A 27,519-nucleotide genomic window follows, 5' to 3' on the forward strand; every position below is an offset into this window, starting at 1 on the left:
GAGAACAAAGGAAAAGTGGTAACTTGAGGAATGCTTAGAGAAGTGATAACATTTTCTAATAAGGAAGGCAGGGAGTAAGCTTTGACCTAAGACTCACCTGGGCTTGTCCAGGCATGTCAGCAAATATCTAGGTTAAAGTGTAAGAACTAAGAACACGGGATGCACTTGTTCCTTTATTATGACTAACAGCTACTTTAAGATGATTAGCAAAAGCTTTAAAGTAAATTAACCTTTGAAGAAACTATTATTTATTTGAAATGAACTAAGAGGAAAGCTTTGAAGAGGAGCCTTTTATTTATTCTTATTTCCTACAGTTACCCAGTTCCAAAGTCACTTCCACATTTTCAGGTATCTTCATAGCAATGCCCCACTCCTCGTACGAATTTCCTATATTACTTCCATTTTTGCACTGCTATAAAGAACTACCTGAGGCAGGGTAATTAGAGATTTAGGCTTGACAGGAAGCATGATTGGGAGGCCTCAGAAACTTACAGTCATGCAGTTGGAAGACAAAGGGGAAGCAAGCTTCTTCACATGGTGGCAGAAAAGAGAACAAAGCAAGAAGTGCCACATACTTTTAAATCGTCAGATCTCATGAGAACTCACCGTAATGGGGATAGCAAGAGGGCAGTCCACCCCCTGTGATCCAGTCACCTCCCACCAGGCCCCTCCTCCAATTTGACATGAGATTTGGGCGGGGACACAAATCCAAACCATATCAGGGGATTACATTTCAACATGAGTTTTGGAGGGGACAAATATTGAAACCATACCATCCTATGTGCTGCCCCCTACACCCCCACCAGGTTGATCTATAAAATTTCAGGAGTGATTCCAGTGGCTTACTCCTTTGAACAATCACTGTCAATAGAATTATGGAAGACTTGATTGGCTGTCCTGAGTCATAATCCATGTAGCTTGCTGGCCCAGAGGTAAAGTGATGAAGGGTCATGGCAGAAGCACCTGGGATGGACTGGGGGTCACGGTTTCTGTTTTGGAAGCCAAGAGTGGTAACGTGGAAACAGTGAATGTCAACCACAGACCTAAATTTATGCACTTCTAGTTAAACCTGTTTTTCTTTGATTTTCTTCTGTTGCCTTAAAGTAGAAATCTGTCATTTTTCAAAGATGTACTTCTACAATTCTGTTTTATGTTGGATTTTGCTATGGTTCAATATTTTTATACATCGCACAGTCCTCCTAGAGTTGATCTGAAATACGATGTCAAGTGAGTTAGTGTAATGCTAAGGACCATGAGCTCTTGACCCAGATTGCCTGGCTCCACCATTCAACAACTGTGATTATGAAATTTTCCTGTGCTTCAGTTTTCTCAGTGCTAAAAGTAGGGGAAATAGTTCTGACTATTTTGAATAATTCTCATAGTTCAATGAGAAAATACATGCAATAATGTTAGTAGAGAACCAAGCCGAGTGTTTGTACCTGGTAAATATTAGCTGCCATTATTATATTGCTGTTATTAGTATTTCCTCTCCCCAGCCTCCATTCTCTCATGTCACTCATGTCCAGGGTAGAGCCCAGATTGGCTCTTCTTTTTTTGTCCTGCTCTTTTTGCAGTCTCTCGACTGTAATCACCCCTGCTTTTGCTTATAGGCAATTCAGTCAGACAATAAAGAATTATTTACACAGAGCTTAACCTTGCATGTTTTCTTTGAGGCAGTGGTCCATTTTATCAAATCAAATAAGTAACATGATGATCACGTTTTGCTTTCCTTACTTCAGGTGCAATACTTTAAGAAGGTAGTGTGGAAGAAGTAATATATACACAGGAATTAATTAGTATGAAGTTGATCCTCTGAAAATATACCAAATGGATGGAATTTAATATAGCATTCTCTAACTTTTATGTAATTATATATATAAAAGCATATAAATAATAAATACTTGCAAAGTGTAAAATCCATAAAAAGAAGGTAAAACTCCATCATAACCCCACTTCCTAGAAATAACCAGTGTTTACATTGATGTCTCCTAGGCTGCTTTCTATACAGACACATACACATTGTAATATAACTTAAGATATTTCATTTAAATAGTCACAAGGAAGAAAGGTTTAACCTCCCTAAAGAAATGTATGTACTTTCCCTGCCAAGTACTGGCACTCGGAATCCTGATAAATCGGTAGCGGCTGTTCTGTGTAATCTGATGAGAGTGTGGCTGGAAGAGGCAGGCTGCTGGCTGCGTGGTTTTACATGACATTAACTAGGGATGCAGAGAAGTGGGTTGTGATGGGATTAGACAGATGATGCAGTTATGGAAGGTGAGAATGTTTGCTCAGCAGGAGAGAGATTTTCAACAGTAAGATGAATTTTAGGCAGAAATGGACAACCAAGTAGTGAGCAGCCAGAGGGAATCCATGGGAAGTGGCTCTGGAAGACCACCACCAGCAAGTGTCTGTCCATCTGACAGCAGTTTATAGAAACTCCCTTGAATGAGGGGCAAGGGTCAGTCCTGGTCAGGGTCAGAGGTACCTGCTGGAATCTGGGATGGAAGCATGTGGTCACTTGTGCTGTTACTCTTGACTTGTCTAGTTCTCCCCTATGCAGGCACAGGGTACTGTCATCACGCTTCTCATTTCCCATCAGGTTAGATGTTTTTAGCTAATTGGACTTGTCCAATGGAGTATGCCTGGCGACCTTGTAAATCTCTGCCTGATTGTCCATGCCCCCTTTTCCTGGTACTGCAGAAGAGGTACTAGAACAAGCTTGTCCAACCTGCCCGCCGTATGCAGCCCAACACAAATTGGTGAGCTTTCTTAAAACATTGAGATTTCTGTTTGCAATTTTTTTTTTTAAAGATCATCAGCTATTAATAGTGTTTTTGATGTTTTGCCAAAGACAATTCTTCCAGCGTGGCCCAGGGATGCCAAAAGATCAGACACCCCTGTACTAGAGGCTCTCTCATTCATGTCCCTGAGTGAAGACAGTGTGGAACAGAGCCTCAGTCAACCCACATATCAAGAAATAAACCTTGGGTATTTTAAGCCAGTGAGATTTGGGGCATTGTTTGTCATTGGAGCAAAACGTAGCTTCTTCTTGATTGATTCATGGTTTCATCCTTTAGCTCAACCCTGCAGAACCAATTTACCTGTTCCTGGGGCTGGTATGGGTTACAGGTGAGCTAGGCCAAGATGAAATTCTGACGTAGCTTGTGAAGATTGGCAATCTTAACCTCTTACCTCATTGAAAATACTAGGTTTATTTTGATATGTAAAATATACTAATGGACTCCTATTTTTCATATATTATGAAAACTTGAAAGTAAAAAGGCTGAAAACAGGATAGAAACAGATGTTTTGTAAGGCAGTGAGGACAGGTTCAATCCTAGAGCACCAGAAAATAGGTCTGTGCTGGGCCTTTCTCGCATAGACACTAGCAGTGCAGGGCTGATGCCTCTGGTTCCTGGTGCCCCAGCATACCAGCCAAAGGCCTTTCCAAAAGTATCAGCTACATACAGCAGGTACTGTGGCTGATACTTTTGGAACCCACAGTTTTTATTCTGTCTGTGCACAGTCGATAAATCCCCTAGTACATATAAGGTGTGAGAAGAGATATAGCAGTTCTCCAAGCTAAGCTACTAACCAGAGGAAGCAGACTCCTGTTGGCTAGTTCACGATGTACCCCCTTTCCGTCCCTCCTCAGCCACCCACTGTGACCTCTGGAATAAGCTCCAGCCCTGACCCAGGCTCACTACCCTCCTCACTACCTTACATGAGGAAGGAGCACGGACACTTGCTCTGTCCACTGGGGTTTTGAGGGCCCCCACTTTACAATGAGGTCAGAGGATACTTCGTTTAGCACTGGCCTGCATTGCTGCAAATGCTAGCCTCTCCTTTCTTTTTCAAAAAAAAACTTCCTGAGGCAGAGGGGGCAGTTGTAGGAGACAGCAGCTTAATATGATTAGTTAAGGTGGAAAGGCAATTTGTATAAATTCAGTTGCTCTTCTGTAAGAACCACCAGTATAGATACAGTAAAATTGTTTTCCATTAATAGAATTTTCTTTCTTTCCTTTTTTTTTTTGTTTTGTTTTGTTTTGTTTTTGGGCGGAGTCTCACTTTGTCACCAGGCTGGAGTGCAGCAGTGGGATCTCAGCTCACTACAACCTCGGCTTCCCGGATTCAAGTGATTCTCCTGCCCCAGCCTCTCAAGTAATGGTTCCCGCCACCAGGCCTGGCTAATTTTTTCTGTAGTTTTAGTAGAGACAGGGTTTCACCATGTTGGCCAGACTGGTCTTGAACTCCTGACGTCATGAGCCACCACGCCCAGCGAATTTTCTTATTTTTAAACACCTTGACAAAATTACAAAACCAAAGTGACCTCTCAGTGTACTGGTATTTGCTTTGTTTTGGTAAAATGACTTTGCCACTTCTTGAGTGGCAAGCCAGTGTATTAGTCTGAAGCTCAGGTTATTTTTATCTTAAAGAGTTTTGGGACATTTTCTGAGGAGGAAACACCCAGGGTTTGTGTGTTTGTGTGTGTGTGCGAGTGTTGTGTAGGTACAGGTGTATGCAACTGCCAGTACCTTCCTTTCCCAAGGATTGAGGTTTTCACTCACAAAATAGATGCTTTTCTCTGCCTCAGTTTTGCAGCTGTATAGATTAGACCCTAATGTAGTGGGGAGTCTGAAATTTGGTAGTTTGTTTTAGGACTTTTGAAATAATAGAAGAAAGGGCAGAGGCAAGAAGGGTTGATTCTAGGCAGTGAATGACCTTCTGGGCTTATCTTGCTAGCCCTTGGCAGTTTTCATCTCACTGGCGCTAACACAGTGACCTGAGGAAGGAAGCACTTGCTGTTCATCTTCAGCTGAGCTGTTTCAGCATTTTACATGATGTTACAACCAACTATCTGGACTTTTAGTTCTCCTTTTGTTCGTTGCCTTGAAAACTTGTATGTGCGTTTGAAATGCCTGTTAACGTGCAGGTTCTAATTCATTGGAACTGGAGTAGAGCCTGAAGTTCTGCATTTTAACAAGCTCACAGGTGCTGCTGTTACTGCAAGGACCACACTTGAGTTAGAATCAGTGAAGGGTCCTTAACTGGTGGCGCCAAATGCTGGCCTCAGACCATACTGCCTGAGAGTATATTTCAAGTCTAACTGTTGGGAGGTCAGGCACTTCATATATGTGTACCTTTATGTAAAAAATAATCATACATAATGTTTATTGAATTCTTTCTGTGTGCCAGGTAGTATGTTTTCTCACAACCTATTTGTGGGTCAGAATTGCTCAAAGTCACAAGTTAGTACATTCTGCAGCCAGAATTCATTCATATTTGGCTGACATCAGACCCCATCCTTAGAAGTATGTATTACCCTATACTCAGAGTTCTTTAGCATTCATGTGGGTTTTGATGAAGGAACACTTTAAAAGAGGTTGAGACTTTTAATTCTCTCTGCCTCCAACTTCCCAGTCACCCATGACACTCAGGTAATTAACTTAGCTGTTCAGATCCCAGTGTTCAGGCAAGAGAAGGTGTTAGCTAGCATTGTACGCTGTTGTCTGATAGTCTGTTTTACCTCAAAATTGCATAACACAAATCACATTTAACCAGATAAGCTTGGAAATAACTGTGTTATGAATTTACTGAGATTTACCATTTTGATAAAGTTTACCAAATTAAAAAACATTTTCTATCAATTGTTTAGAAATTTACTGAAGTGCATTATTGCAAAGGTATTTTTATCCATAGGCATGATTTGCAGGCTTTTCTTAGGTAAGTACCTGTCGGTAAAAAAAAAAAAAAACAAAAAAAAAATTGAGCAGGCACCCCAGTAAATGACATATTTATATATTATATACTACTGTGCCAATAAGAGCTGTGCATTAAAGTTAATGCAAAAAAATTGTGAGAGTGTGAGATGCCAGTGAAATAGAGTGTTTTAAATGTCATGCCAATCAGATGGATTCATTCTGTCACACAGTAACATCTGAAGGTATAGTGTGTTTGTGTAGATCTAGGTCTAAGATGATCATCTTGGTCATTTCTTTCTTGATAATTTTATTTTATTTTTTTTGCCTATGTCTTGTCAGATCTGATTAGATCATCTTTGCATTTACTCCATATGTGGCTGGTGAAGAATCCATTCTGGGAGTAGAAAAAATGTCACCTTTGCCATTTTCTTGTTTTTGCTAATGCTTACTTACATAATTTGTTTTATCTTCACTTTTTTTTGTTTTGGCAGTGATGTTTTAAAAGTCCTTGCTCATTTTGTACAGTTAGGTAAGCTAGATTCACAACTCAGACGCACACCTAGCTGGGTGGACGTGTGCAACAGAACAGTAAGCCAGCCAAGGCTTGTGTGGTAGATGGTGCCTGCGCCCTGTGTACCTTCCTGAGGTAGGGACCGGAGGGCCCTATTGTTAGTCCATATTTAATATTATTAATAGTAACATTTAGTTTTTGGTTTACTTTTAGCTAGAAAGAGAAGTGCTGATACTGTCTTCCCTCACCCAATTGCATTGTCTTTGTACATCCAAGGGGTCTTGCACTCGTCTTTGGAAATCGCTGGTCAGGAAATGGTCACTGGGTCTCCCTGTTATGAGCTCTGTTGAATTCTCCTAGACTTTGGGAGGCCTCCGGGGGGTTGGGTAGTGGCACCTAGTAGCATTCCATTTCCATGTCCAGACCATTTGGATAGAATTCTGTCAAGGCTACTCCTTGATTAAAAGCCGACCTGTTCAGCACCGGTTCCCTTACTCTACCTTATCAGGGTGAGTTCTCCTTTGAAGGGTCAGCAGTTTATTCTTTGTCTCCAAGCCTCAATTGTCTCTCATCTCAAAAGATCAGTTCATGTTCAGAATGGTCAGGTATTAAGTGGTGCATCTCTCTTGTCCAGTAGGACAGTGGGACCATGTTCTGCAAAGCGCACGGGACAGCAGTAGCCTTCAGTGTCCTAATTGTAAAGAGTCACATGCTGTCTCTTTTTTCAAGTTAACCCTTTTTTCTTACCAAAAATTTTACAAAGTAAATCTCCCCTTTCGTGTTTCCACTGAGGAAATAATTATGCACCAAATATGTACAAAGAACCTTTCTCCCATTGCCTTTCTCTCCTGTTGTTGTTCGTTTTTCTTCTGCTCAGGCCTCTCCAGAGAGCCCCAGGGCATGTGGTAGAAGCCTGGTGTGCTTCAGCACCTGCTCCTAAAGCACATTCCACTAAATGGGTTCAGTGGATCCGCTGCCTTCAGAGGGCACTGCAGTTTTCAAACAGGTTTCATCAGAGTCACCTGGAGGACTTGCCAGAACACACATTACTGGTCCTACCCCAGAGTTCGTGATGTGTTTGGGCTGCAGGGGCCTGAGAATGTGCATTTCTCACAAGTCCTCAGGTGAATTCTGGTGCTGCTGATCCCGAGACTCACCTGGGAGAACCACTGGCCACAGGAACGGTTTCTAGTCAGTCTCAGGTTTTCAGAGTTTCAGAGCCTGAGATGGGGATTCTTGTCCCAACAATGTGTAGAAGGAGGCTCTTGGGAGAGCAGGAGCAGGTGGTGTGCGCCAGCCTGGGTGTCCAGTCTCCTGTAGCAGCAGAGGGCAGGGACCAGCAGCCTCTTGGTGCCTCCACCTTTTCTCCCCGAGGCTCCGTGATCCATGCAGGGTGTCCGGTGCTCAGAAGCGGTAGATCTGCGGGCATTTGAGAATCCGATCCCCGGATGATAGTTGAGGGCCTGGAAGTGAACCTGATTATTCCTCAAGGGAAGCGATCCTTGGGAATGCTCATTTTGGGGTGGAATTTCAGGACTGCTGAGCAAGGCGCAGAACAGAGTGGGAGTGCATGTGGTGTAACCGAGGAAGAGGATAGGATTCCAGACGGGCACAGGTGGGCTTGGGGGCCCAAAAGGAAGGGAGAAGCATGACTTTTGTCTGATTATGAGAACACAAAATGGGATCAAGATGCCCAGGCTGCACTTGGATGAGGATTTCTTAGGAACATGAAGAAAACCGTGTGCTGTGCTACTTCACAGTAGTGGTTGTTAATGTGGGTGCTGTTTCTGGGGACTTGTGCTGTCTAGGCACTGGCTAGAGAAAGGGCACTGCAGAGCACAGGCTCTGGGGTACAGTCAACCCCAGGGATCATCCCTGTCTCTGTCCCTACTTGCTGGTATATTTGGGACAGATTGGTGCCTCATCTTTAGAGTGGGAATCGTCCTTATGACCCCATACAGGTTTTACATGGGGATTGAGATGTTTGTGAAGAAGCTGGTAGGTGGTAAGTCCAGAGTGATTGGTAGTTACTATTATTTTTAGCCATTACACTCTGCAGCAGTCCTGTAAGTTAAGTGCTGGTACCCTTGTTTACAAAGGAGAAAATTGAGGATCAGTGAAGTTATGTAACTCACCAGAGTCACCCAGCTAATAAGAAGTATGTCCAGTTTTTTATTAACACTACTCATGATGGAATATAATCGACTCCTGTTTTCAATTTATTGATGGCTGAATTATATGACCATCCATGCTGCCTTTGATAATTCCTTTCAAAAAGAATGTTACACCTGCATCAGCCAACAGGCAGCGGATATATGTAGAATAATGGATTCTTCAGCAAAATGGGGGTAAGTTGAGCTAAATCATAACATGTCACTAAATGCAAATACAGAGTTGGCAAAATGGACTTTGAGTTAAAAAAAATGGAAGGTATATTCCAGGTAATTCAGGCTGATGACAGAGCCAATGCTAAGTTACACTGTAGCAGCACGTATACTCAGAAAATCAACCAGTGAGGAATATGTTGAGGGGAATCTTAAGTGTTAAATAGGTTAGGGAATGTGTAATGATAGTTTTCTGTTTGCAATTGTTAATAAACTTACTCCAGTTTTCACTGTAAAAGGAAAGGAGTGCTGAGTAGAAGGAAGCGTTGCCTGTTTAAGGAACTCTAGATAACTGGTGTTTTAGCAGGGGATGCTAAAGCTTCCCTCGCTTTGGATGTTGAGAGACATCTCACATTTCCTTTCTTGCAGATATGTGAGTAAGGAAGCTCTCGACACTGGACCCTGCGTTTGGAACACTTTGCGTGTTTCTAGATTGCACTGAACTCGTCTGATTATTTACCTGCCTGTCTCTCCCTGTCCTGAGCATCCTCTGAGTATGTGAGCCACATGCACCATGATTAGCTGTCTTTTTGGCTTCAGCGTGCTGTCTCATGTATGTTAAAAGTTCAATAATATGTAAGAAATACCTCAGGCATTTCCACTATCCTTTAAATATTTTAGTTGGGATTTAGCCCACTGTTATTTACCCATTAATTCTGGAGTCTAGACAATTCAGTACTTTCTGTAAGTAATTGCATTGGTCGGAAATGACTTAAGTCATCCTGGTAGTATTTTAGAGAATATAGAATTTCATTTCTAGCCTTTCGAAGTATGAAAGAATCATAATTGAATTTGATCAGAAATCTTTTTTCTCTCATAATTTGTGTTCATTTTGTGCATTTCTATTGACAATGTGCTGTATAATGTAAAAGAATCATGACACTTCAGTTCTTAGCAGAGAACCATTGATACAGGTATTTTAGGCTGTGTACTGAAGTAAGTAAGCAGAAAATAGCTTTTCTGGATTGAGAAGATAAACCTTCAGGTACTTCCTGGTTGGCCACTTTTTATGTTTGTTTGGGTTTGTTGTGGTTGTTGTTGTGGTTTTTCTTTTGAGACAGGTTCTCTTGTTACCTGGGCTGTAGTGAAGTGGCATGATCACAGCTCACTGCAGCCTGGACGTCATGAGCTCAATTGAGCCTCCCTCCTCAGCCTCCCAGGTAGCTGGGATTACAGGCGTGCACTACCATGCCTGACTAATTTTGGTATTTTTCATAGAGACGGGGTTTCACCATGTTGTCTGGGCTGGTCTTGAACTCCTGGGCTGAAGCCATCTTTCCGCCTGGACCTCCCAAAGTGGTAGGATCATAGGCATGAGCCACCACATCTGGCCAGCCTCCTTTTATGAAGCTGTTTTTCCCTGGCAACTAACAAGAACTTTACCAAACATAGTGCATATGTGTGCACGCACTGTTTGCTTTTATCTGTGGAACATGTTGTGGGTCAGAAGTGTGAAGTGACCCACAACCCAAGAAGTAAAATGTGAATGTTAGACAATGGTTAGTGATGAAAAATTGAGTTGTGCCGAGCGTCTTGCATCTGGAAGCACTGCAGAAAACCCGTGTGGAGTGAAGCTGTGGGCCCAGGCTTTGGTCAAGCCCTTCTAAGCGTTTGGCAGGTAGAGTCAGCTCTGGACATGAAGATGCTCATCTGTGTCTATAGCACATCTCAGTGCTGGCTCTGCATTCATTTCATCTCAGGTGCTAGTGTTGTGACTGACTCTGTACTTTTGGAATTGCTCTAGTAGGTGGATACAACACCTCCTCTCTCTCTCTCTCTCTCTCTCTCTTTTTTTTTTTTTTTTTGAGACAAAGTCTTGCTCTGTCGCCAGGCTGTAGTGCAGTGGCGCAATCTCGGCTCACTGTAACCTCCACTTCCTGGGTTCAAGCGATTCTTCTGCCTCAGCCTTCCGAGTAGCTGGGTCCACAGGCATGTGCCACCACATCCAGCTAATTTTTGTATTTTTAGTAGCGACGAGGTTTCACTGTCGGCCAGAATGGTCTGGATCTCTTGACCTCATGATCTGCCCACCTCGGCCTCCCAAATTGCTGGGATTACAGGTGTGAGCCACCACACCTGGCCTCTTTTTTTTAATTTAAAAAAATGTATAGAACTTCTTTATAATTTTGAGTGATCATTGGTTACTTTAAGAGTGTTTCCATCTATATCTCAATATGGTTGAAAATTAATCAGTCAAAAGCAGTGTGGTATTCTGGACTGATGTTTTAATTCTGAATGTTGGCGCTAGCTCTACAAATAAGTGTTGGAAAGGTCTTAGACAAAACCTTTGTGTATATTTTTCTGGGTGCAAAATGCCCTCTGATTTATGAGAAACTTGTGAAGGTTCCCATAGATATTATGGGGGTGAGTTAAATAAAATTCTTTGAGCTGCTTTGAGCTTCCCAGAAGTCTAAAAGAAAAACAAAACATTGCCTAAGCCTAGCTCAGAGTTTACTCCCCATAGAGAGCTTTTTCTTTCCTGGTATCCCATCCTCTATACCCCTCCCACCCCTTTGCCACCCCTCAGCTAGCCTTCAGCTTTGTCCTGTTCCCAGTGTGGCAACACCAGACTGCAACTTTTATCTCCAGTGCCTGGCACAAGGTGAATGATCAGCTGTTGTTTGAATTAAATTGAAGTTGAGAGAGGACAGGGATGGAGTCGCAGATTGGTTTTTCTTTCAATTCAGTTGGAAGATAGTGTTGACTGTCCTTACTGTTATAAAATTAATTTGTATCAATTGAGGGAAGTACAGATTGTCTTAGAAAACAAATGAAGACTGTATGTTCTGAATAGGGAATCATAGTCATATTAAAATTAACTGAACTTTCTCACTTCTCAATTAAAGAGGGTAAGATGCCAGCATTTTAAACATTATTGTTGGAGTATCTTTGATAACTTTAAAAGATTGTACATTTTGTTGTATATCAGTTTTTTAAAGGCATGTTTATTAGGAAGATAATGCCATATTAAAGGTCTGAACTAAGGCGTTAGCTTTCAAGCCTTAAGTTTAGAAAGTGTACAGTATACATTTTGAAATGGCAGTTAATTTCATAAGGTCTTCAGGTTAGTTTTGCAGCTATGTCCAAAAATAAATGATGACTGCTGGAGTTATTAGAAAGCAGATTATCTCTGTGCCAGAATGCTGGCCTTGGGAGTTTTTTGACAACTTATGTTGGGAGAATAACAGCCAATATCACAGTACACAATAAACATCTCAATGATTTGTGTTGTGTTTACTTAAAACAAGTTTATGTATTTATGGTCTTGTTCTCAAGTGGCTGACATGAACAAAAGGGATTAACTGGAAAACTTGTGGGAATGAATATCCAGCCATTGCTGGAAAGCTGATCATTAACTGGAAATGTAAATTCATTAAAAATCTTACGGTGAGCCGAGATCATGCCACTGCACTCCAGCCTAGTAACAGAGCAAGACTCCATCTCAAAAAAAAAAAAAAAAAAAAAAATCTTCCCAGTGGTTTGCTGTATGCTAGTTGAGCTACACCAACTCTCTTCAGCCCACCCCATCCGCTGAGCTCCCAAGCTGTGCTTGAAAGCAGGTGAGGACTGTGGCTCACTCCCTGTTTGGCCTCCTCTTCTGCTGTCCCCCTTCCCGTGCTGCAGTCTGTCCTACCAGGATAAGTTCCTTGTTGTGGCCCCTTTTCTACAGTAAGTGTCTCCAGGGACACTTCTAATTAGCCTTGTTTGACTAGTATTTATTTTAATTTGGGCAGCTCATTGTTCAGGTATGTTCCTTTTCCCTTAATTGCCTAGATATCTAGTTTAGGTTTCTGACTAAAAACAACGACAACAACAACTCTGCTCATTAGAATTCACTCGTGTGTGTGTTGTCTTTAAATGTAAACTTAGGAATTACATCTAGGTTTAAGTGGTTGATGCCACCACTTTGTGACTGTGGGATGTTGGCCAAAGCATCTGTCCTCTCTAAGTATCAGTTTCCTATTTTGTAAGATAAGAATGGTGACATTTGCATCATGGTGGTTGGGAGAATCAAAAGCTCTTATCCACCAAACTCTCTAGTGTCTGATGCAGAAATGTCAATCTCCACTCATGCTCTGTCTGTCTTCAGTTTGCCAGAACTTTCGTGTGGTGAGTTCATTGGATTTTTAGGATATTGGATGTCCTTTAAGACCAGAATGTCCACTGCAATACAAATCAGGTTTCATTTAGATTTTTATTCCTAGGAGAATCTCCTGTGGTGTTAAAAGATCCTGACTTCTGCAGAAAGATGGTAAAAAACTCCATAGCCCTTTCATAAGTATTGAGTGATAGTTTCTAACCATACCTGCTTCTTAGGTTTGAAGTGTTCCATGTGAGATGCTTGGAAGATGTTAGGCCAGGGATCGCTTAGGCACGTGGCGAATGTGTGAGAAAGGGCAGTAGCGGCAGGCCGCATTCACATGAGAGTGTCATAGTTTGGTCCTTGTCATCTTGGGAAGCTAGCATCACAGTCAGTGGCAGAAGTACCAGCCTCCACCTAGCAGCTTCTCTGTTACTAAGTTTGGAGGAAAGAGTGCAAAGGACAACTGTCTCCTGAAAGGAAGTGGATATTGTTAATGCTACTCTCTGATGCTCACCACCTCTGGAATAATGAGTAAAAAGTTCTGCTTTGATTCTTTAATCTTTAAAACATTTCTGCTGTGGTGAGAAGAAGGAATACAGCGGGGATCAGTAGAGAGAGTTCTCTCCTGTGGAATAAGAAGCCAAGGGGCTTGGCCCAGCTTTGAATTTTTATAAAAAAATCACAAGGAGAAAAAAAATCCTTCGGTGAGAACGTTTTTTATTAAAAATATGTACAACCTTTCACTCATAAAAAATTCACATAAATTTTTGTATTTAAAGCTAAGACTGCACCGTTCACACACTTCCAACCACCGTTTTTTTTGTTCTGTTTTCTTTTTTTCTTTTTTTGGTATTATAGAAAGGTATCTGGAATAACAGCAAGAGCTAATCCTTATCAGCTCCTAATATCCGTTAGGCCCTGCTCTATGTTAACCGAGTTAATTCATTTAATCCTCACCATCCTACCAGGGTAAGGAACTCGTCCAAAGCCACAGTAAGTAGTGGCACTGGGATTCAATCTTGGCAGTTCCTCTGCACCATCACAGATGGGACAAGAAAGTTGATGAGTTGTGGATGTGAATATCAGTACCTTTGGATTAGTTCCTTAGTTTCCCTCCTTTCCATCTTTTCATCCTCGTTTCTGTTTTCTTACCCTGCGCTTGTAAGGAAGGGTGTGTTATTGAGCCAGGGAATTTTTTGGGAAATAGGAAGTGGCCAGCAGTCATGTCTGTTAAGGTGAGGCTTGTCGCCCATTCCTCCAGCATGGAAGACAGATACAGATAACTTTTGAGAAGAAATGAATCCATTTAACTCCTCTGACTGTTTCTAGAAGTTGAAAATCATCTTGATGGAAAAAATCGACTTGGTGATTAGCATTCATGTATGTGGTGTCTTTGTGAATTCTTCCAAGCGAAAATGATTCTCTGGCAGTTGCTTTTTCACTGAAGATGTTCCTCTGGGTTGCTATGTTCCCTCTGTGCTGTCTGATGAGCAGTGAGTACCAGCTGGTTTGTGCCGTCCTGCTCCCAACAGGTGAGAACGTTGGGAAAACACCCCTGTGGTCCCCCATCTAACTGAAAGCCATACTTAGGGGACCTGAAGAGCTGTGTGGTTGAGAGAGACCCTTAGCAAAACTATCCAGGGACTATGTTGAAGCTCAGTTAGTGACATCATCAAGGGAGGGCTCCTGTGGATTTCTTCAAAGAAATCCTAGATGGTTAAAAAGAGCTGCTCTTCCCTCACCCTAGGGCCTTGTGGTGGAAGAGAGGAGAGAGAAGCGTGTCCTCTGGCCATGAGTTTGTGGTTTCATTTAAATATGAAATACAGAAATGTAAAATCATTTGTTTTTCTTTTTAATCTTTCTTCTTTCTTTCTTCCTTTTTTTTTTTTAATCTTTTGAAAACAAGATATTAGTGCGTGCACAAAGATGGTGCCAAGAAATGGAGTTATTGGATAGGGGCATCAGGAGCTTACTTATTAGAGAGAAGAGGTGAACACACTTTCATTGTGGGATTAACTGTTATACACACAAAAGACATAACAAAATAGGGAGGAAGCACTTGTGGCAATGACAGCTTTTGTTTCTGTAACTGGCTGCATGGTCATAGCTGGCATTTATAACTACCTTTTTCCACTTTTCTGTTTTGTATTCTTTTTGCCTTCAGCAAGCAGCTCGGCTGGTCACAGTAACCGTAACCCAAACTGTCATTTCTGAAGGGTCTAGGTCATTCTTAGTTCTGCCAGGGTTGGGTTGTTGCAGTTTTCCATCGATGTTAATCCCAGGGCATGGTAACAAGAAGACATGCCCTAAGAAAGGGCTCTCCTGTATCACAGACCTCCCTTCCTTACCTCCTTAGTGGGTTAGTAATCCAGTGTCCACATGATTCTCAGGGTCAGTCACTGTAGCCAGCACAGAAACTCCCTTCTTTTGCCTGTTGATTCAGAGGTTTGAGGAACTGAAAGTGGCCAAGGCAGCAGCCTTAGCTTCCAGCTCCATGGAATCATTGTTGAATCTCCTGGTGGAAGTATTTCTTCCTTTGGAACTAAGACCTATAGGCCAGGAGAGCATAAGGTAGTGAGGACAGGAAGCAAGATTTTGCCAGTTGATCCCTAGGGCAATGAGTTGCACCACTCCTACCTCCACCTGCCTCCACCTCTTGATTCCTGAACTCACAAATCCAGACTATCAGAAAAAGAGCTCTCCTGCTTCCAGGCGATTATGTTATGATCCAGCTGCTGGATTTTCTTCTTGAGTGGTGAATCTTAAGTTTTTTGAGGTATTGCATTTAGGAATGGGCATGTTGTATTTGCTTAGTATTTGATTGAGTAAGATCTAATTAATTGAAATACTAGAACTAGAAGAATCCTTAGAAAGTATCCAGGTCAAATTGACTTTTCAGGCAAAATCAAGACACGGAATGCTAAATCCCAAACTGCAATTCACATTTTCTTTTGCCACTTGAGAAGAATATACCGGTTCTAGCTTTGCTCTGCTCACGCAGGACTCGGAGGCGTGCTTTGGTGTGGATTGATAGTTGTGGGTGTCAGATGATGAGCTAAGATCTAGCCTCTGTTGGTAGCCAAACAAACTTGGCTACCAGTCAAAGGTGGTGGTTGTGTGTATAGGGCAATGCCATTTCCTGTCCAAATGCTAAACGTGGTGGGCTAAGTGGTAGAGATTTTATAGAGCAAAATGTAGAGACTCCTGCTATCTTAACTCCTCTGAGAAATAAAGAAAAACATCTTGGAAATCAAAAGATTAAATGTAAATGGTGACTAAAATACATACCTGATAGATAAGACTTACAACATTTAAAACAAAATTTTCATCAAAATAGACAACTACTTTACTAATTGAATTTTCCTTTAGCAAATTTGGTTAAGGATTAGCAATAGGTAGATGCTTAAGATTAGCACTTTTTTTCCTCCTGAAGCCATCACACCATAATATCACTAAGGTCAAGAACATATTTAATCCTTGTATGGTGTTCTGGCTTCAGGCCTTGCATTGGGTGATGATGTGCAGTCCTGCATTTCTAGGCCAGCAACCCCCGCCAGTTGGAGGAGCTGCTTCCAGCACCTCTCGCAGGTGTCTGTCAGGCCTCTGCTGTGTTCCAGGCTCCTTTTGAAGATGTTGATAGACCACTCTCCTTGTTAGAAAGTTCTCTCTCATAGTCAACATTGCTTCTTAAAATGTGTGCTTATGTGTTCTAGTTCTGCCCCAAGACTTTTTTCTGGTTCTCTCAGAATACTTTCCATAGCTCATTTTGGATGATCAGAAGTTTCTAGGCTAGCAATTCCAGCTTTCTAATTTTAAAAATGTGAGCTTTCTGCACAAATACAATCGTTTTCCTAGGATGAATAGGTGTTGCCAAACAACAGGACCATCAAATGATTCAGATCTACTTTATTTTTAAAAGAGGAAATCATACTGGACTAGGAATGGATGCACTGGCTCCTGGGCCTGGCCCTGCCTTGTACTGATTGGGTTCTTTGGGCCAGTTAACCTCTGAACCCCAGTTGCCTTATCTATAAAATGGAGGCAATGATGCCAGCTTCAGGTACCAGGCCATGGGGTTGAGAATCAGGTCCTTTTGTAATCTGTCCATTTCCATACATATATAGAGGTTAACTCTCTTGTTTTAGAATGAAACATTTTGAATTATGTATGATAATTTAGCAGGGGCTTAAATAATAAGTTATATGATAGAAACATATGAGGCTTTCTGGCAGACCTTGAAAGCCTGTTAATATGGTAGATTGACTGGTTAATGTTTCATGCTTTTCTTTTCTTTAGATACTGGGAGAGATTTTAAGAAATTCAATTATTTGTTTTAAATGTCTGAATGATACTGTATAGCTCAGAGATGTGTTTGCTTAGATCAAGGCTGTATCCACATCTGTAATGACGAAAACCGCAACTGCTTTTGCACCGACCCAGCACTCTACGCTAGTGGATGATCAGTGTGAAGCTTGTAATTTGGGTTAGGATCTCTGCTGCAAATTTGAATCACATCTGAATGCAAAGGAAAAAAATGTATCATTTGCTAATAGACAATAATGACCTTGCTGATTATTTACGATGCTAGTGCTTTTTCTTCAGAAAATCTTGTTTTCTAATTTAAGAGTCCCTAATCCTACTCTTTTGGTACTTAAAGTAATTTTTATTTGCAGCTTTTGTGGCGAATCGAGCTGCAAACAAAACTTTGCTTTGTTTTCAGAGAATCCTTTCCAAACTCAAAACCCCCATCCTGCTCCAGAAACGCTTAAGCAGGTGGGCCTCCAGTGCATCTTAGAGAGGGGTATTCTCACTCCAGAGCAGTGCTCAGGGAAGACTGAGTTGAGAGAGAGGTTCAACAGAGAGAGGCACACATCCCAGCTGGACAGGTCCAACTGGACAGCTGGACTAGATGAAGAAACTGAAAAGCACAAAAACAAAATTGCCCATACTCCTGTAAAAACAAACATAATACCTTTTTTTTTGCGTTTCCCTTTACTTTTAAAATCAAGCAAAGAGCCCATCTTTTTAAAACACTCCATCCGATTCACTAATAGAAACATATTACTTGTTAAGATATTAATTCCAAGGTATACAGTTGGATTGTTTCACAGTTACGGGTGTTTTTGGAAGCTGATTGAGAAGAAATACCTATGAGTAAAAGGAAACATGGATACAGTTTTAAAATTGAAGCCGGTTCATGTGACACTTTGGTTTTGAACTTTTTGCATTATGTGCATCAGTCATGTTTTCTGAGATACATTAGTTCTATTATGGGAGCTGGTGTTTCTTAAAATTCTTTTTTTTAAATTAAACTGTCTTATCTTTCTTTAATAATATTTTGAATTTCAAAGAAAATGACTAGAAATCAATTAGAGCCTGTATATTATGTACTTCATTCGGGAGCTTTTTTTTTTTTTAAAGCAAAGCAATTATGTTTAATTTGCTTTTTAAAATCTCACACATCACACACACATGCGCGCGCACGCACACACACACACACACACACTCAAATCTTTTGATACTGATGTGTTTCTCCAGTTCTTCTTCCAGGTGCACTGCCTGGCTCTAATAAATGCTGGGCTGTAATAAATCTTACAATTGAATGGATACTAACCAAAATGTAACCATAAGCCTCAAAAAGAATGCTCCTTATGTGTAATATGTATCATACTTCTTTGCTATTTGTATAAAGTATACATATATTAAAAAGAGTAACAGTCTTATGTGGCTTTCCATTACCAATAAAGTCTAAATCCTTTGGCCTTTCTGTTAGAAGACACTATTAGACCTAGCTTAATACTTATGAAATTTACATCAGAGAAATACAAAGATCAATTATGAAAAACTAGGACGTATACAAATGCTAAGGATTCTCAAAAGTTAATTTTAACCATTCTTAGGTATAGAGTTGTCTCATTGTGGTTTTAATTAGCATTTCCTTCATGACTAATGATGTCAAACATCTTTTCATGTGCTTATTTGCCAGCTGTATATCTTCTTCTTTGGTGAAAGGTCTGTTCAAACCTCCTGCCTTTTAGAAAAAAAATGAGTGGTTTTTACTTTTTAGTTATAAAAGTCAGACCCACCAAAAAAGGGTCCATAAATTGCATTACATTATTATGTCTTTTCAAATCTCTTTTAATGTGTAGGTTAAACCTGTATGTTAAAACATCTGTTTTCCTTGTATTAGGAAAATCTAAAACATGAGAAGTTTTATATGATAAATGGATTTTCCAGATTAAATCCCCGCAAAGTTGTTAAGTGTGTTTTTCCGTTTTCTTTATTTTTTGTAAACTAGTTACATCTATCTAGTGACTGAAGTTTGACTTTTTTTGGTTTTGTTTTGAGACTACTGCATGCACCTCTATCAGAAGATGTGTAATATGGGGTTGTTTTTTTGTGATGTTAAAAGTGGATCAGTGAGTTAGGGCTTATCAGTTTGATTTATTCAAACTACATTTCCATCAGCCTTCCACCTGATAATTTCAACTGCCTTTGACAGTCATTGCCTAGAGCTGTTGCATCATTTAGCTGTTGCAAAATGATGCTATCCTAATTTCGTCATTCCTTATGACCTGGAATATTTACACAAAGAAAAACTTTGTTTCATCAACTGTTCAGTTCTTTTTTTTTTTTTTAATTTTTTTATTGCATTTTAGGTTTGGGGGTATATGTGCAGAACATGCAAGACAGTTGCATAGGTACACACATGGTGTGTTTTGCTTCCTTTCTCCCCTTCACCCACATTTGGCATTTCTCCCCAGGCTATCCCTCCCCACCACCCCCTCCCGCTGGCCCTCCCCTTTTCCCCCCAATAGACCCCAGTGTTTAGTACTCACCTCTCTGTGTCCATGTGTTCTCATTTTTCATCACCCGCCTATGAGTGAGAATATGCGGTGTTTCATTTTCTGTTCTTGTGTCAGTTTGCTGAGAATGATGTTCTCCAGATTCATCCATGTCCCTACAAAACAACACAAACTCATCATTTCTGATTGCTGCATAATATTCCATAGTGTATATGTGCCACATTTTCCCAATCCAGTCTATCATCGATGGGCATTTTGGTTGATTCCAGGTCTTTGCTATTGTAAACAGTGCTGCAATGAACATTCGTGTGCATGTGTCCTTATAATAGAATGATTTATAGTCCTTTGGATATATACCCAGTAATGGGATTGCTGGGTCAAATGGAATTTCTATTTCTAAGGCCTTGAGGAATCGCCACACTGTCTTCCACAATGGTTGAACTAATTTACACTCCCACCAACAGTGTAAAAGTGTTCCTTTTTCTCCACATATTCTCCAGCATCTGTTGTCTCCAGATTTTTTAATGGTCGCCATTCTAACTGGCGTGAGATGGTATCTCAATGTGGTTTTGATTTGCATCTCTCTGATGACCAGTGATGATGAGCATTTTTTCATATGATTGTTGGCCTCATGTATGTCTTCTTTTGTAAAGTGTCTGTTCATATCCTTTGCCCAATTTTGAATGGGCTTGTTTGTTTTTTTCCTGTAAATCCGTTTGAGTTCTTTGTAAATTCTGGATATCAGCCCTTTGTCAGATGGGTAAACTGCAAAAATATTTTCCCATTCTGTTGGTTGCCGATTCACTCTAGTGACTGTTTCTTTTGCTGTGCAGAAGCTGAGGAGTTTCATTAGGTCCCATTTGTCTATTTTGGCCTTTGTTGCCAATGCTTTTGGTGTTTTTTTTTTTTTTTTAGTCTTTTGTAAGATTTTATTTTCTTCCTTCAACCATAATAATATGATATCCAAATTTTGTCTTAACTGGTGGGTCTGTGAACACAGGCTTATCCATCCCACTTACAGGCAAGGCAAATGCTGCTTCTTGAAATGGTCCCACCATGGACCCTCTGATCATCCAACCCAAGTCACCCCCTTGCCTGGCTTTATCTTCACTATATTGTGCAGCCACTTCATTGAATCTCATCCCAGACTTTAACTTTTCCATGGCTTCCATGATTTTGCTGTGTTTTTCACATAGAATGTGTCTGACCTTTACTGCATTGCCACCACCTTTGGGACCTTGAGCCTTCTTTTCGGCACTGTCACTCCCAGAGGCTGCTCCCCCTTTCCCCGCTTTTCCAGAACCACTTTTTCCTTTGGGCGGCATCTTGGAAACCTGCTGTTGAACTCTCGCTTTTGGTGTTTTGTTCATGAAGTCCTTGCCTACTCCTATGTCTTGGATGGTTTTGCCTAGATTTTCCTCTAGGGTTTTTATGGTGCCTGGTCTTATGTTTAAGTCTTTAATCCATCTGGAGTTAATTTTGGTGTAAGGTGTCAGGAAAAGGGGTCCAGTTTCTGCTTTCTACACATGGCTAGCCAGTTTTCCCAACACCATTTGTTAAACAGGGAATCCTTTCCCCATTGCTTGTCAGGTTTATCAAAGATTGTATAGTTGTAGATATGTTGTGTTGCCTCCAATGCCTCTGTTCTGTTCCATTGGTCTATATCTCTGTTTTGGTACCAGTACCATGCTGTTTTGATTACTGTAGCCTTGTAGTATAGTTTGAAATCCGGTAGTGTGATGCCCACCGCTGTGTTCTTTTTGCTTAGAATTGACTTGGCTATGCGGGCTCTCTTTTAGTTCCATATGAAGTTCATGGTGGTTTTTACCAGTTCTATGAAGAAAGTCAGTGGTAGCTTGATGGGTATAGCATTGATTCTGTAAATTACTTTGGGCAGTATAGCCATTTTTACGATACTAATTCTTCCTAACCATGAACATGGAATGTTTCTCCATCTGTTTGTGTCCTCTCTGATTTCGTTGAGCAGTGGTTTGTAGTTTTCCTTGAAGAGGTCCCTTATGTTCCTTGTGAGTTGTATTCCAAGGTATTTTATTCTTTTTGTAGCAATTGTGAATGGCAGTTCGTTCTTGATTTGGCTTTCTTTAAGTCTGTTATTGGTGTAGAGGAAGGCTTGTGATTTTTGCACATTGATTTTATATCCTGAGACTTTGCTGAAGTTGCTTATCAGTTTCAGGAGTTTTTGGGCTGAGGCGATGGGGTCTTCTAGGTATACTATCATGTCGTCTGCAAATAGAGACAATTTGCCTTCCTCCTTTCCTATTTGAATACCCTTTATTTCTTTTTCTTGCCTGATTGCTGTGGCTAGAACTTCCAGTACTATATTGAATAGGAGTGGTGAAAGAGGGCATCCTTGTCTAGTGCCAGATTTCAAAGGGAGTGCTTCCAGTTTTTGCCCATTCAGTATGATATTGGCTGTTGGTTTGTCATAAATAGCTTTTATTACTTTGAGATACGTTCCATCGATACCAAGTTTATTGAGGGTTTTCAGCATAAAGGGCTGTTGAATTTTGTCAAATGCCTTCTCTGCGTCAATTGAGATAATCATGTGGTTTTTGTTTTTGGTTCTGTTTTTGTGGTGAATTACGTTTATAGACTTGCATATGTTGAACCAGCCTTGCATCCCCGGGATGAATCCTACTTGATCATGATGAATAAGTTTTTTGATTTGCTGTTGCAATCGGCTTGCCAATATTTTATTGAAGATTTTTGCATCTATGTTCATCATGGATATTGGCCTGAAGTTTTCTTTTCTTGTTGGGTCTCTGCCGGGTTTTGGTATCAGGATGATATTGGTCTCATAGAATGATTTTGGAAGGATTCCTTCTTTTTGGATTATTTGGAATAGTTTCAGAAGGAATGGTACCAGCTCCTCTTTGTGTGTCTGGTAGAATTTGGCTGTGAACCCGTCTTGACCTGGGCTTTTTTTGTGTGGTAGGCTCTTAATTGCTGCCTCGACTTCAGACCTTGTTATTGGTCTATTCATAGTTTCAGCTTCCTCCTGGTTTAGGCTTGGGAGGACACAGGAGTCCAGGAATTTATCCGTTTCTTCCAGGTTTACTAGTTTATGTGCATAGAGTTGTTTGTAATATTCTCTGATGATGGTTTGAATTTCTGTGGAATCTGTGGTGATTTCCCCTTTATCATTTTTTATTGCATCTATTTGGTTGTTCTCTCTTTTCTTTTTAATCAGTCTGGCTAGTGGTCTGTCTATTTTGTTGATCTTTTCAAAAAACCAGCTCTTGGATTTATTGAGTTTTTGGAGGGTTTTTCGTGTCTCAATCTCCTTCAGCTCAGCTCTGATCTTAGTTATTTCTTGTCTTCTGCTGGGTTTTGAGTTTTTTTGATCTTGCTCCTCTAGCTCTTTCAATTTTGACGATAGGGTGTCAATTTTGGATCTCTCCATTCTTCTCATATGGGCACTTATTGCTATATACTTTCCTCTAGAGACTGCTTTAAATGTGTCCCAGAGATTCTGTCATGTTGTATCTTCGTTCTCATTGGTTTCGAAGAACTTCTTTATTTCTGCCTTCATTTCATTGTTTATCCAGTCAACATTCAAGAGCCAGTTGTTCAGTTTCCATGAAGCTGTGCGGTTCTGGGTTGGTTTCTGAATTCTGAATTCTAACTTGATTGCACTATGGTCTGAGAGGCTGTTATGATTTCAGTTGTTTTGCATTTGCTGAGCAGTGCTTTACTTCCAATTATGTGGTCAATTTTAGAGTAGGTGTGATGTGGTGCTGAGAAGAATGTATATTCTGTGGATTTGGGGTGGAGAGTTCTGTAAATGTCTATCAGGTTTGCTTGTTCCAGGTCTGAGTTCAAATCCTGGATATCCTTGTTGATTTTCTGTCTGGTTGATCTGTCTAATATTGACAGTGGAGTGTTAAAGTCTCCCACTATTATTGTGTGGGAGTCTAAGTCTCTTTGTAAGTCGTTAAGAACTTTCCTTATATCTGGGTGCTCCTGTATTGGGTCCATATATGTTTAGAATTGTTAGCTCTTCTTGTTTTATTGATCCTTTTACCATTATGTAATGGCCTTCTTGTCTCTTTTGATCTTTGTTGCTTTAAAGTCTATTTTATCAGAGATGAGAATTGCAACTCCTGCTTTTTTTTGCTTTCCATTAGCTTGGTAAATCTTCCTCCATCCCTTTATTTTGAGCCTTTGTGTATCCTTGCATTTGAGATGGGTTTCCTGTATACAGCACACTGATGGGTTTTGGATTTTTATCCAATTTGCCAGTCTGTGTCTTTTGATTGGTGCATTTAGTCCATTTACATTTAGGGTTAAGATTGTTATGTGTGAATTTGATACTGCCATTTTGATGCTAAGTGGCTGTTTTGCCTGTTAGTTGTTGTAGATTCTTCATTATGTTGAAGCTCTTTAGCATTCAGTGTGATTTTGGAATGGCTGGTACTGGTTGATCCTTTCTATGTGTAGTGCCTCTTTTAGGAGCTCTTGTAAAGCAGGCCTGGTGGTGACAAAATCTCTGAGTACTTGCTTGTTCGCAAAGGATTTTATTTTTACTTCACTTCTGAAGCTCAGTTTGGCTGGATATGAAATTCTGGGTTGAAAGTTCTTTAAGAATGTTGAATATTGGCCCCCACTCTCTTCTGGCTTGTAGTGTTTCTGCCGAGAGATCTGCTGTGAGTCTGATGGGCTTCCCTTTGTGGGTGACCCGACCTTTCTCTCTGGCTGCCCTTAGTATTCTCTCCTTTATTTCAACCCTGTTGAATCTGACGATTATGTGCCTTGGGGTTGCTCTTCTTGCGGAATAACTTTGTGGTGTTCTCTGTATTTCCTGCAATTGAGTGTTGGCCTGTCTTGCTAGGTGGGGGAAATTTTCCTGGATAATGTCCTGAAGAGCATTTTCCAGCTTGGATTCATTCTCTTCGTCACATTCGGGTACACCTATCAGACGTAGGTTAGGTCTCTTCACATAGTTCCACATTTCTTGGAGACTTTGTTCATTCCTTTTTGCGCTTTTTTCTCTGATCTTGGTTTCTTGTTTTATTTCATTGAGTGGATCTTCGACTTCTGATATTCTTTCTTCTGCTTGGTCAATTCAGCTATTGAAACTTGTGCATGCTTCACGAAGTTCTCGTATTGTGTTTTTCAGCTCCTTTAATTCATTCATATTCCTCTCTAAGTTATCCATTCTTGTTATCATTTCCTCAAATCTTTTTTCATATCTTTTTTCAAGGTTCTTAGTTTCTTTGCATTGATTTAAAACATGTTCTTTTAGCTCACAAAAGTTTCTCATTATCCACCTTCTGAAGTCTAATTCTGTCATTTCATCACAGTCATTCTCCATCCAGCTGTGTTCCCTTGCTGGTGAGGAGTTTTGGTCCTTTCTAGGAGGCAAGGTGTTCTGGTTTTGGGTGTTTTCCTCCTTTTTGCACTGGTTTCTTCCCATCTTTGTGGATTTATCCACCTGTCGTCTGTGTAGTTGCTGACTTTTCGATTGGGTCTCTGAGTGGACACCCAGATTGTTGATGATGAAGTATTTCTGTTACTTGGTTTTCCTTCTACCAGTCTAGCCCCTTCACTGTACGACTGCTGAGGTCCACTCCAGGCCCTGCTTGTCTGGGGTGCACCTATAGCAGCTGCGGAACAGTAAGGGATGCTACCAGTTTCTTTTTCTGCTATCTTCGTCCCAGAATGATGCCTGCCAAATGTCAGTCTTTTGGATATAGAGGGGTCAGGGAGCTGCTTGAGGAGACAGTCTGTACTTTATAGGAGCTGAATTGCTGAGCTGTGAGCTCTGTTGTTCATTCAAGGCTGTTAGGCTGCTATGTTTAATTCTGCTGCAACATAACTCATAGAAAAACCCTTTTTTTCTCAGATGCTCTGTCTAGGGGGGTTGGGGCTTTCCTTGTGAGTGTCCGCCGCGCTGTCCTGCCCAGCTAGGAGGCAGTCTAGTGACTATTTGCCTGCTGAGGCTCCACCCTGCTGGTGTGAGGTTCACCCTGTTGCTGCAGGCTCTGCCCTTCTGCTGCGGTCTCCGCCCTGCTGCCACAGGCTATGCCCTGCGGTGGAGTCTCTCTGTTGTAGCAGGTTGCCTCGGCAACGGCAGGCTGCGTCAGCAATGGGCGTGTACCTCAGTAGGGGCGGTTTGCCTCGGTAATGGCGGATGCCCCTCCCCCACGGAGCTGCGGCCTCAGGGAACCCCTCCACGGGGAGCGTTTGGAATTGCCGTTTTGTTTGTCCCACTGCGCTACCCCAAACGCTGTCACCCTGGAATCTCCTCGGCTGGCTCACTGTCCAAGTCCCGTTCAGTCTCAAGTTCAGCCCTCCCAAGTCTCAGGTTGCCGGCCCAACAGGGCACCCGGATGAGCACGCTTTGTGCGGAGCGCTGTGTAGCGCCGCCGTGCTGGCTGCCGGCTGCGCCAGCCAAAACCTCTGCCTGGCGTCCCGCGTCTCCTCTATACCTAGGAATTTCCCCGTTCTGTGGGCAACAAAGATCCATCTGGAAATGCGGCCCTGACTCACCCCCTCCACACATTGACCACGAGCTTCAATCCTGGGTTGTTCTCAGAGCCAGCTGTTTGGTTCTTATGGAGTACTATTAGCAAGTAATGGCAGGATAAATGTGGGTTTTGGTTTTTCCATTCGCTTACTGGTTTTCAGAGTAATAAGTTTGTTCTGTATCATTCTTCAAAGGTTAACAGTGAGGATTTTATTGTTTTAGGGTTACCATGGACTCATGGATTTTAGCATACTTGTTTTGATGCATTATATAAATTATTTTTGATGCTCAAATTGTCTCATTCTTGGCTAGGAAGTAAGGTGTATCATAAAGTAAGATGTAGTTTTCAGAAAACAAAATAAATACACATTGATGGGGTTGGGGATGTCAAAGGGACACAGGAGTCAACTTTTTAGTTGACTTTTTAGTTATAAGAGTCAGATCCAAAAAAGGGTCCATAAATTGCATTTGATTGAGATGTCTTTTCAAAATCTCTTTTAATGTATATGTTAAACCTGTAAGTTAAAACATCTGTTTTCCTTCTATTAGGAAAATCCAAAACATGAGAAGTTTTATATGATAAGTGGACAATCTGAACAAACTACATGAACTTGTATGGCACTGCGACCCAAAGTATAAGATAAATACTCATGACTCGATGCTGTTAAAATAAATAAATGGGGAGAATAGGCAAATCTCCCTGGCAGAAGAGTTAGAATTTACATGGGTCCTCTACCCTCAAGGAGGTGGAGCAGAGCTCATCTTCCCTTAAGTGTGGACCGTGCAGTTACTTCCATCTGAAGAGAACCATGGGAAGTGGGGGAACAGTTATTTTACAGCAAAGAAACCTGACATTTCTGCAGCCAGTGATCAAAGTTAGTATCACTAGTGTTGAGTCATGGTGATACCACTGATACAATGTGATGAGAAAAGTGCTTCATCTCCATGGTCCTCTTCTCAGACCCATAATCTAGTGTAAGAAAAACATCAGACAAATCCCGGTTGAGAGACACTCTGCGAAGTACCTACTAAGTCCTCCTGAAAACTGTTAGAGTTGCCAAAAACAAGGAACATCTGTGAAACTTTCATAGTTAAGAGTTTCTAACAAAAAAAACATGATGACTAAATACAGTGTGGTATCCTAGATGAAGTTCCAGGACAGAAAAACAAGGCCACTGGGTAAAAACGAAGGAAATCTGAATAAAGTGTGGATGTTAGTCAATAATAATATATTCATATTATTTTATTGTTACAAAGATACATGATAATGTAAGATGTTAATAATCATTTCATAATAAGGGAAACTAGGTGTGAGGCATATGGGACATATATATTATCTTCAAAAATTTTTTGTAGATCTAAAATTATTCTAAAATTTGAAATTTATTAGAAACTTTGTAAAAGTCATTTACCCTTTGGGAGTAACTCCAAGAGCTAATACTCATATAGGCATCAGTGTTTTCAAACATGTTCACAAATCCTTTGAGTGTCTTTTATAGTTAGTTGTTAGGCAAGGGAATTTTTAGGAGTGCTAAGTTC

At 40.9% G+C, this 27,519-nt stretch overlaps 2 protein-coding genes across 13 annotated transcripts in view; one reads left to right on the top strand and one right to left on the bottom strand.

Moving 5' to 3' along the window:
• The window catches only part of TULP4 (TUB like protein 4), a 278,355-nt gene that overhangs the window by 142,371 nt on the left and 108,465 nt on the right, over positions 1-27,519 (top strand). For 2 of the 12 annotated variants that reach the window (XM_078370392.1, XM_078370393.1), the window contains one exon: positions 8,970-9,153. The exons of the other annotated variants lie outside the window; for them this stretch is intronic. In XM_078370392.1, the coding sequence (XP_078226518.1) occupies positions 9,115-9,153 (39 nt within the window). In that variant the 5' untranslated portion in view covers positions 8,970-9,114. The remainder of the gene's footprint in view (positions 1-8,969; positions 9,154-27,519) is intronic. 12 annotated transcript variants of the gene reach the window in all.
• Positions 20,420-20,840, bottom strand: LOC118153033 (peptidyl-prolyl cis-trans isomerase NIMA-interacting 4). The gene has a single exon (XM_035297066.3). The coding sequence runs from the start codon at positions 20,813-20,815 to the stop codon at positions 20,420-20,422; it is 396 nt and encodes a 131-aa protein (XP_035152957.1). The 5' UTR covers positions 20,816-20,840.

Source organism: Callithrix jacchus, chromosome 4 (genome assembly GCF_049354715.1).
Source record: "Callithrix jacchus isolate 240 chromosome 4, calJac240_pri, whole genome shotgun sequence".
NCBI lineage: Eukaryota > Metazoa > Chordata > Mammalia > Primates > Cebidae > Callithrix > Callithrix jacchus.

Bases quoted from the DNA above. Each gene is read 5' to 3' on its own strand.
- LOC118153033 (XM_035297066.3), bottom strand. From the start codon at position 20,815: ATGCCGCCCAAAGGAAAAAGTGGTTCTGGAAAAGCGGGGAAAGGGGGA.